We start from the raw sequence: 11,037 nt of genomic DNA on the forward strand, positions 1-11,037 counted from the left end.
GCCGCCGTTATTCACCTTTACGAATGAAAATCAATAAGTGGACACGAAAAAGGGGACCAAAATCTAGCCAAGTACATACTTTTGCCGATCAAAGCGGAAAAAAAAACTCCCAACTTCCTGCATCAAAAGTCAACAAAAAAAAAAAGTTTTATGTATCAAAGTGATTCGGAATATTTGTCAAATTTCAGACGGTACAGTTTTTTGACCGCTGATGAAGTGATGGATCTAAGACAACGAGGGTAACAAAATATGTTCAGTTCACCAAATTTTTCGGTGCACAGCAGTTGATTAAACCATGTGTTTGGACCATTGTCAATCAAAGGCTACAACACTGCGAATTAATCCGATTAACCCTCACTACCAAGATACGAATCCAAAAGAAGCGTACACTTTGACAAGCAGATGTTCAACATCATTGCCAGGCAGCTTTACCAGGCTAATTTTTCATAGTTCATCCTGCAATGACGACAACGAGACCAAACATTAACATGCGCTAAAAATTTATGTCGCCAATTTTCTTTCGTGGATCATAATGACAACAACATCATCACATGGTTTGCTAAGGGGATCTTAAATACCAACTTCAAGGGACATCATGAAAATTACTCTGTAATATAGTACTCCGTATTCAAAGCATAATAATACTCAAACTTGCATTTTATACTGTAAAAGTCGCAATATTATTACCTCGCTCCACCATTGGGGCGAGGGAGAGGACGCTAGGCAAGGCCGGTCTGCTATAATGAGATGACCAAGTTAATCTCAACCCCGAGGAACCCTATAATCAGATGACTGTTGACCGCTACCTAGATTTGATCTCCCTAAACATGAGATTTTTTTTTTATTTAAAATAAACGTTGGTTTTGCTCTGCAAGAAAGAGTATATGGAGAGCAAAACATATGCTCTTCATTTTTTTTGCAATTCTAAAAGCTCTTAACCACTAGGCGAAGACGGTAAGACCATAATCAACAAGACGAGGCAACGAAAAATACAGTTTATATTTTAAAATTAAAATTACTCAGAACAAAATTGAGATGCATGATGAGATTCTACTTACATGATAGTCATCCATGTAATCGCGAGGATCATGCTGCATTTATGAAAACAGATTATTAGTTCGTATTTACACATAAGAAAACAAACATAAAGCAGTAAGATAACCCGTGTTTTTAGACTTAATTATCATCTCATGTTTTAACTGAGATGAGTGAACAGAATGTACTACCAAACTCCATGAGATGGAGTGTCGGTAGAGAGTTTATCAGTCGTTGCACGTTAGATGCTATTGACATTCAACCAAGACCACAAACATATGTGTCGTTATCATGCTTAGTTTTATAACAGGACAGTAAAATCTCATTTCAATGGTTACAACAAATAGAAGACAACTTCAGGTTACATTTGGTAGCAAATAATCACCACTAGGGTGCAACGGAGTAGTTTTTTTTTTCTTTTGTTCAAATAGGGTGAAAATGATGGTTGGCTGTGTGTTGCACGTCTGAAACAATAGAACGCAACATTTAAATACTTCATTTAGGCCAAAACCATGTTTTTTTTACAATATAGTCGTGTAGCTGTAGAAACCAAGTGGAATTTTTTTCACAAGTTAGGTAATCGACAGTGAGCAATACCCTTCTATGGCGCCTTCTGTCGCCACGACGGTGATCTCTATCTCTTCTCCTCCTTTCACCTTCTTCCCTTGCTATTCGAGCTTCCTGCAGAACAAAATGTTAGCTTGCTGTTGAAATCTATGATCACTACTCCCTCCATTCATTTGGACTCCCTAAAATTTAATGCATGTCCATTCACTTGACATCTATATCCTTCTTACGTGCCATTTTCTTAAAGTTTATGCATATGTACACGTAGGCATTGCAGTCGAATGGACGGAGTATTTAACATTATTCAAACCTGTAACCAAAAACCTTTTAAACATTTGATAAAGAAACATATTCATCACCTCTTCTTCCTTGGCTTTTCTATGTTTCTCAGCTTCCTCGAACGCCTCCTTTTCAGCCTGAAATAATTTTGTAAATAAAGTCGTAAGTCAGCCCATGCTTCCCCAATTTCTATATAATTTGCAATGCCAGTATAATGGGTTTAGGATGCCGGATCCTCGCATAACACGCCAAAAAAAAATCTACGGCTCAGAAAGAAAATCATCTTCTTCAAGAGAAAACAGGATATCCTGTACTATCTCGAAACTTAAACAGCGTAGCATTGAGACAAGAGATGCCACACGAGGAACCAAGGAAGGGGGATTTTTAGATATTTGTCAGCTACTCACCTCCCTGTTATTGATAAAATAGTCCTCTACAATTTGCTTTGCATACTGCGGGTCGTCACAGAGTAAGATGTTGTCATACACTGAACCAGCCTTGACCTGAGATTACAGAAGGTGTCAACTGTCAAGTCTAGGATAGCAGCTTATAAAACAATGGAAGCAAATGAAGTGAAAAGGGACTCAACCCGCATCCGGATGACAGGTCTGCTAGGTCTACGAGAAACGAATTGGCTAACTTAAAGGTTCAGTGGTTTATCTTATAGATAGAGATCACAATCACTTATGAAACAATGCATCAAGCATGATAACAGTTCTTACCTGCCAAACTTCAATCCCGACGTATTTTATTGGCCTCAACACATAAAGATCAGGGTCATCCTCAAACTCTAGCAGTGACAAAAAATGAGATCAATATCAGTGAATATAATTGGAAGGAAACTCCGTTCCTTGGGCCAAATTTTATTGAACCCTTACAAATTGCATGTCTCACAGATGCGGTATGTGGCGGTAGAGCTAACTGAAGAGTAGACTGCAAAAAAGAATTGTTACCTGGGTTATCAATCCATGGCGTTCTCCACTTTCCTTTATAGTTTGGGTTCTTGATTTTCTGTTTGCCAATAATTGTTTTTACAGTAAGCATCCTAATTCATAAACTAGATTGACGAAGCAGGAATTATGCTTAATTTAAAATCAAGATAACCTTTGGCTTCCATGGCCCTTTGTAAGCGGGATTAGGTATCTTTGGGGCTCGCCAAATTCCATCTTCATCTTCGTCCCAGCTATCAGGCTAAAAGCAGATCAAAGAATAAAATCAGCACACACTTTTATGTCAATCCCTGCAACTTTAAACCTGATATGAAATATCATCCTATCACACAAAGAGCTCGGGATTTCAGTGGATACTGAAATGAGTGTCACAGATTGAACACTGGAAACAACAACTCATAATACTAGCCAAGCTACATCTACAGACCTCTTTAGCTTTAGGATCAGGAATTTCAGCCGGAATAGAGTCATATCCCTGAAACAAGACAAAATCTGATCAGACAAAGTCATAGCATGAAAATAATCAGACTATTACAGTCTTGACGACTACATGTATCCATCACAGATTCACAGCCGAATACCTTTGGTTTAATATCATTAGGATCATCTATGTACTCTTTAACTTCCCAGTCTGCCGGCTGCCAAATCATAGGCAGGTGAATTAACAGTTTATCAGCAATAAAACTACCGAAACTTGTCTAAAAATATTTGAGCTTCTCGCAAGTTCTTACCTTTTTAGCTTTAACATCCTTAATTTTTCTAGGAGGGAGTATATCCCAGTCTGTGTACAAGCTTCCTGAATCTTTTTCACGGTTGTCGACCAGCACACTATATGTTGCATCGGGCCGAATTATAAATGTGTAGAAGTGTGTTAGTTTGTCTGTTTCACATTCAAGATCCTTTCTGATAGGGTAATTCTGGCCCTGGTAGGAGACTATGACATGAAGCTTCTTTGTCTGTGTACCGCATAGATCTGGTCCAAACATCAAACTGCAGCAAGCATAATAAATCAAAAGGATTTCCATATAAACAAACTATCTCAATAAATTATAGTCTGAAGGAGCAGGGCTTCAACCGACCCGGGATAGCAATATTAAACATAGCTTGCTTTATCAATTTCATCAAAGTCCTCTCTCTTTATCCAGTAGTCGACTCAAAAGGCGTTGAATGACAAATTGACAACTATGAAAATTACAAAATGGCCTCTCCGTGGAATCATAACAATTACTCGTAAAATTTAAAACTAGAGATTGGCGAATAGAAAATCAAACCTGTACGGGGTATCTCCGCCAAATTTCTTTTGATTCACATAGCCAGAAAGAAGCTTTAAGTAGCCTCCGCCGCACTCAATATCCTGTTCAAATTTCACCGAGTACTGAATAACAAGAGTTCTGTTCTTGTTGCTGAGTTCAGGTATTTTGGCAGATATAGCAAAGTGCTTTGCATCGTTGTGAGTCTGGATACCTGCATAATCAATACTCGTACTATCATTTCCTTCAACCCATTGCAAGCCTGATAAACTAAAGAACATACAGAGAATTACATTGTACTTAACATTACTAGACTTCCTAAAGGGCTCCTACAAATGGTGAGGTCAAGGGGGTTAGATGTCTGCAACCACCCCCATATGTTAACAACACAAAGAGGTTGTCCGGGTGATCCACCATTAAAAATGCAACAAAATCGCATCAAATGACTCAATTTTACGACAAGAGAAGTCCAGCCAGTTTCGTAAGCCATTATGCGTTATCAGTGTTATGTAGTACAGAGGACTATGTACATTAAGTCATTAGAGTGACTTTTACACCATCTTGTAAGAGGGGACTAATCAAGTGACGTATCTCCTTCCTTGTCCCACACTCCCACCCAACCTTGTTGGAATGAACAAACCATTTTGTTATAGAGCGACGTAAGTTAAGACACTTATGACAACATCACTAGCTAGACTAAACTATTAAGTCCACAAAGAACTCGTAAGCTCAGAATTACACAAACAACTTAACTATTCCTTAGTAAGCCAGGATTATAATTTCTATTATCATTTATAACAGCACTATATTCCTACCTCAAAAGTTCAAAATCCTCGGTACTCTTATACAACAATCCCACCACACAAAAATCTAAATTACAAATTTCAAATTAGAACCGCAAAAGTTCTGAAATACCATTGCCTAGTCATTTGATTAAAATTTAAACGATACCACACAGGAGTAGATGCCTATACTCCATTCACACATCTACCCTAACTTCCTAACAGGTAACCATAGTCAATACAATCGAGTCCACAATAAAAATTCAGCACCTCTAAATCGTGTGTCCGAGATCAAACATATCTTAGTACATATATCCAGTTTTCTATAGCGCAATCCTACCCTAGTTCAAAAAACACAATGACCTACCAATTTGATTAATCCATACACAACAACATTGCAATAACAAAGTTATCATAAGATTGTTACCTTTATCATCAGGATCTCCAGACCATTTGCCGGCCGAATGCTTAAAAGTTCCTGCCTTTCCCTCACTCCTTTTCCAATCTGATATAACCCATCGATCCCTCCAACCATCTTCTCCCCAACAAAACAGCACAATCAATTAGGGTGTTTGAATACTTAACCATATGAAAAACAGTAATGCAGAAACAAGAACAACATTACCCTGATACCTCAAGGGCTCCCACAACAAAAGGGTATGCAGAAACATCAAATTAAAAATGATCCCTCGCTCAAAAAAACAAATAGAAGAACGGTTTTTCTAACTTGTGTCTTTGGGGATTGGGCACACATTAAGAACCTAATTCGCGAAAGATTCACAAGAATATAACATGAGAAATTGAAGTGTCAACTCATTTTTACCATATTTGGTATAATCTGTTTGTGAATGGTTCTTAGGGCAAACATTAGAAAAACCGATAACGAATTAATCAAATCAGCATCTACCCTTTTTACCTCACAACCAATAAATCTCAACTAAACACTTACTTCCTTTGCCCCGATCATTTGTTTGACTTTTATATTCTTTGCGAGTAGTCTTTTAATCAAAGACAAACAAATGATTGGAACAGACGAAGTAATTAAGCTAAATCACAAGGTCATCCACATTATCTAGATTCTCTAATCAAACCCCATCAATCCGTTAAGCACATACAATTAAAATCAGCCAAAATACTGAACTAAAATAAACCAACATTTTTTTTGTTTAAGACCGTCTTAAGTTAAGACAGCTGTCACACCCGATTAAAATAAAGGAGGCTGTGAGAGGTCGTAAGTTAAGACGGTTTTAAGTAAGTAAGGTCAACTGATATGAAAATACCATCAAATCTCTCTTCAAAGAAGATTTCAGCAAGAGTTGAAGATTGAAGCAGAAGGATGTGCAAGCTTAACAAAAGTAGGAATAAAAGTTGAAGATGCTTCAATGGCTTACGCTCCGCCATTTTTGACTTTTCTTTTTGGTTTGATAGAGAAACAAGTGACTTAAGTGAGTGTGATTGGGGGGTCTACTCACTGTCTGACTGTTTGATGGGAGTGCAGAGTATATTATAATATTATATAACGGTTTTTCTAACACGTATTATGGGTAGATCTCGTAAATTGGTCATTTGAGACGGTTGTATTATTTAGACTGTGTTATTTTGAATCAGGTTACTCCGGTTTGAGTTGTTTTTGGCCGGGTTTAATAGGATTATTTTGAGTCAAGATTTTGCCTTATATATGAGTCATTTCAGGTCACCTTGATTCGGGTTATTTCAGGTCGTGTGTCAGGGATGAACCTAAAACTAAAATTTTCGGTAGCAAATTTTCCTCTTGTTATTTATAATTATGTTTAGGTCTTATTAAAAATTTTTGGGTGATCTTAATTATTTTATGGAAGTTTGGGGTAGCAACTAGCAAGTGTTACTCTTTACTATTAGCTAGATTTCCATACTTGTGTCACTTTTGGGTTGTGTCAGTTCGAGTCACATTTCAAGTCTGGTGGTCACTTGTTTGCCTTTGATTTTGGCACAAAAACCAATGAAAGAGTAGGGGCCAATTATTAGATGATAAGTGAACTAAATTGAGTGTGGAGGATCCAATTGCTTATCAAAGACATTTCTAAAATAAAAAGGCAAATAAATGACTGAGATATCCAAAATGAAACAAGCAACCAAATAATCGAGACGGGGGAGTATTCCATATATGATTTGCCGACAAATGAAGAAACATTGATGAAGTTTCGAGTATATATTATTCGATCTCATGCATTGAGATAAGAAGCAAGGGTTCAAATACCTTAAAACAAGCTAGAAGAGCAAAAATGAATGGAGACGTAAATGATGGCCCAAGCTTTAGAAAATCTTTTATAATTATTGTACTATACTTGGAGATGGATCGTGCATGTTTTAGTAAGCTCTTAAGCATTAGATGAATGCATGGCCGAGTTAGCTGATAGTAAGGAGTAGCACTTATAATTCCAAGATTTCAAGAAAAAGAAAAACAAGTTTAAAGATAACATATCCAAGTATGATAATAAATAATAAATAATCCTGTGTCTGAATTGATCAATCTAAATAATTCGGATGGAAAATTAAAAATGGCCTTAAATATGACATTTCTAAATCAATATTAACAATAATTAACTCGATAAACTATTTGTTAGCTTTAAATTATACAATAAGAGACCTCCTTATGAAGTCTCAAATTGAAATAAAAGAATTTAAATGTATGTGATTATTCTCCTTATTAACCTGTAATAATAAAAATGTTCTTTTAATTTCAATTGATCCATGACGGAAAATGTGTGAATTATGTGATCGATTATACGTGAAAAAGTTTCAAAATATTTTATTTTCTCGCTTGTGAATTTCATATTTGTGCCTTGAATCGCCTTTTTATAAGCGTGTATATGTTGCATGGTTTAATTTAAAGAGTACACGACTCACCTTCCACAACATAAAAACATATATAACTTCCGTATATTTATAATTTAAATACATAAACAAGTGTTGGATTAATCTCCCAAAATCTCCAGCAATTAAATGGTGAAATAAAATGTATTGATGTTTCCAAATGCATATGCGTAAAGTGCATGTGTACGTTTTGCAAGATGGAACATATAATGCATTAGAGGTTATTGAATTGTTTTATGAGAACAATTAATAAGTTATTATAAGTTTTGAGAATGTGTAGTATAAAAGGCAATTTGTACTAATAGTTTTACACACAAAATATAGAGAGACAAATTAATATAAATCGGTGAGAATATTTCTTGTTCTAGAAGAGAGAAAAGAGAGTGTTCAACATCCATTAGAAATAATAAGAGTGAGGCAAAGTTTGACAGAAAGTGACAATATTAGTGTGAGTGATTGTACTTTAAGAACTTTGTAATATCTTATTAGTGAATTAATTTGTCGAGAGAGCCGTGGTTTTTCCCTTAGTTGAGAAGGGTTTCCACGTGAGAAATTGTGGTGTCATTTTCATTTGTTGTTACTTACGATTGTTGTACGTGTTCCTTCCTAGTTTCGTTGTTGGGTGAAACTCTTCCCGCACCGGGTTTACAGGACGCTTCCCCAACAACAAGAAAATATATATTGTTATCTAATAAAAAAACCTAAAATATTAATATAGACTAACATGAAATACTTACCTTATTTTGGTGTAAAGGAAATCATAAGCGAAAATTTGATACTGATGTAATTCACACCAGGTTATGACTATCATCTCTCATTACTTACTTTAACAGCTAAACTCTAATAACTACAAATACTTACTCCTCATTGATGAAGCGACGACAAAGGGTATATATAGTATTTTTATTCATCATATTTAGATCACAAACTAAAAGAACTACAAAAATAATAATACATTATTGAAAGTAGATCACAAACACTCCAAGGAGAACATATGCAACAACTAAAATGTGAATCTAAAGGTACCAAAACTCAATTCAAGCACCTTCAAACAAAGCACAAAGACATGATCAAACTAATACATAATACAAGGAACAATACTCAATCATTAAAATACCTAGAATAAATAGACTATGATCTTCAATTGATCAAGAACATTAATTTAATTAATTAGGTTTCCATGCACAAGCCCAAATAATTGGTTCATCTTTCCATGTTAAATGAATACCCACATGATTATGATCATCTTTATGTAACTCAATAACATTCCAACCATCTCTATATCTTCTTAACAATGCCTTAACATCACCAACAACTTCATCACTATATTTACATGGCAAAAATCCATGCATCAAAATCATCTTACTCCATTCACTTCCGATATTAGGCATCCAATATGTCTCCTTAATTTGATCATCACAAGCTAGAACCCTACTGATATTCCTTGATCTTTCCCTTTCGAGTCGAATTCGATCACTCGAAATCAAACCAAAGCTCTCCTCCAACATCTCAAAGTATATGTCATAGAATCTAAGGCACTCTTCAAAGTTCTTTGGGAAGTCATTTCTTGTTGTGGTGAGGTTTGCTTCTTCCTCAACAATTGTAACAATTTTAGGGTTTATTGACCTAATTTTGTCTAATACCACTCCCCTTTTGTCTACTTCCACTCTTTGCAATGCTTGAATGCAATTCACAACAATTGTTTCATCATTTTGTAATCCTAGATCCTCTATTTTGAGCTCCTCAAGGTAATCCAATCCACTAATTACACTCAATTTAAAAGGAGTAACACCCATTAACCTAGCAAATTTCTCCATTCTTTGGCTTACTTCCTTCACAAGAATCTCCTCTAAGTTACTAGTTACAACTAATGTAAGCCTTAGAGACGGCGTCTCGTCGAATCTTGTAGCTAAAGCCTCAATCAAAGTAGGCCATTGAGTACAAAGAGTGTTACTCAAGTCAATTATATGCAAATTTTTGATCTCATCACCTTCTAATGCTTCCAATATTACACCATTTGAAGCAACATGACCAAATGTTGTCCATGGACTTACCTCTTGAAACTTCAACTTAAGCTTGATTCTATCATTGAAACAATAATACTTCTCTTCAACACATTTTAGGGTTTCATACCATAAACAAGCCTTATTATTCGCTTTCGTGAAAAGGGCTTGCAGGAAATAATATGCTAACCTTTGATCGCGGTCTCCATAAGGAGAAGCAAGCTCATTTAATAACCATAATAGGTGATTGGTTTTACTAGGGTTTTTCTCATTTATCGCGGTTGCACATTCGAGAAGGAGTGCCGTGGACCATCGAAAGCAAGGCTTGCTTGAACCGTGTCGAAGAGTTGTGTCCTTTTGGTGGTTTGTCAAGGGTTTGGTTGTGGTTTGGTGGTTGTTGATGATCCATTTGCCTGGAAGTTGTAAGGGAAAAGAAGTGTCTACACTATGATGCATTGTTTTGGCTAACTCATGCATGTCCTTTATTTAATTTACGAGTGTTTGAAACTAAATGTTCTTATGCTTTTGTAAACATTCTTTTGGATATGCTTTTTATATTTATGCGTGTAGTATTTTATGTACATGCTCTAACCCTATACCGAAACACAAATTCCTGTTTAAGACGGATATCGGTCTTAAATTTAAAAGAAAGGCTAAACTAAATATTGGAATCGTAGATAGGGGAAAGCATAAATGAGTCGCTCGTATTATTGATAATTCGTGTCTCGAATGATTACATTGTCTCGACATTTATAGTACTCCCGAGATCTAAATCGTATCAACTATTATAACCAACATATAATAACTTTATTCATAATATTATATTATTCCGATTACGGTATATTGTAATATAACGTAATATCTTCTAACATCCCCCCTCAAACCCATGGTAATTTGTCTAAATTTCCATGGGTTTGCAAGGTAGACGAAGAGAAACGGCTCTCTTTTCGAATCGGTTTCGTCGGGCGGGAACGTTGTCGCTTTTCGAATCCACCAAATTGTTGAAATTTCGTTGTCAAGAACGTCACATTTTTTTTCGAACTTGACAAATATCGGTGCGTAACTCGCCAGTCGATGCGTATAGGACTCGCAAGACCGAATTTCTCGTAAATCGCCAATAAAGCAAAAGTATAAGAATTCCACAGGATGCACAATTATCTGATTTGATCTTTTCGAATTCGTAGAAATCTTTGCTTGATGTGAAATCTTTTCGAATTTGTAAAATTTCCATGAGTTTGCCAAATAAGGAAAGAAGAAAAATTCAATTCTTCATCCTTTAATCTTCAATCTTCGATATTCGGTGTACGGGAACGTCGTA

The 11,037-nt window shown here is 35.8% G+C and overlaps 2 protein-coding genes across 2 annotated transcripts; both read right to left on the reverse strand.

Moving 5' to 3' along the window:
• Window positions 1–255: 255 nt before the first annotated feature.
• On the reverse strand, window positions 256–6,354 carry LOC141656868 (calreticulin-3-like). The gene is made up of 14 exons (XM_074463960.1): window positions 6,144–6,354; window positions 5,291–5,398; window positions 4,103–4,295; window positions 3,563–3,821; window positions 3,413–3,469; window positions 3,259–3,306; window positions 2,986–3,072; window positions 2,835–2,892; window positions 2,604–2,671; window positions 2,289–2,384; window positions 1,962–2,018; window positions 1,633–1,716; window positions 1,059–1,091; window positions 256–456 (listed from the first exon to the last, which is right to left on the reverse strand). Exons 1-14 carry the CDS (start codon window positions 6,262–6,264, stop codon window positions 445–447), a joined length of 1,281 nt encoding a protein of 426 aa, XP_074320061.1. The 5' UTR covers window positions 6,265–6,354; the 3' UTR covers window positions 256–444.
• Window positions 6,355–8,882: 2,528 nt separating this feature from the next.
• LOC141655942 (protein SHORT-ROOT-like) lies at window positions 8,883–10,316 on the reverse strand. The gene has a single exon (XM_074462927.1). It carries the CDS (start codon window positions 10,194–10,196, stop codon window positions 8,883–8,885), a length of 1,314 nt encoding a protein of 437 aa, XP_074319028.1. The 5' UTR covers window positions 10,197–10,316.
• Between the last annotated feature and the right edge of the window lie 721 nt (window positions 10,317–11,037).

This window comes from Silene latifolia, chromosome 5 (genome assembly GCF_048544455.1).
Source record: "Silene latifolia isolate original U9 population chromosome 5, ASM4854445v1, whole genome shotgun sequence".
NCBI classification, from domain to species: Eukaryota; Viridiplantae; Streptophyta; class Magnoliopsida; order Caryophyllales; family Caryophyllaceae; genus Silene; species Silene latifolia.

Bases quoted from the DNA above. Each gene is read 5' to 3' on its own strand.
- LOC141655942 (XM_074462927.1), bottom strand. From the start codon at position 10,196: ATGCATGAGTTAGCCAAAACAATGCATCATAGTGTAGACACTTCTTTT.
- LOC141656868 (XM_074463960.1), bottom strand. From the start codon at position 6,264: ATGGCGGAGCGTAAGCCATTGAAGCATCTTCAACTTTTATTCCTACTT. The intron at 3,822-4,102 runs GTTTGATTTTCT...TGCTTGCTGCAG, and splicing joins GGCGGAGATACCCCGTACAG to TTTGATGTTTGGACCAGATC. The intron at 2,385-2,603 runs GTAAGAACTGTT...CTGTAATCTCAG, and splicing joins TCGGGATTGAAGTTTGGCAG to GTCAAGGCTGGTTCAGTGTA.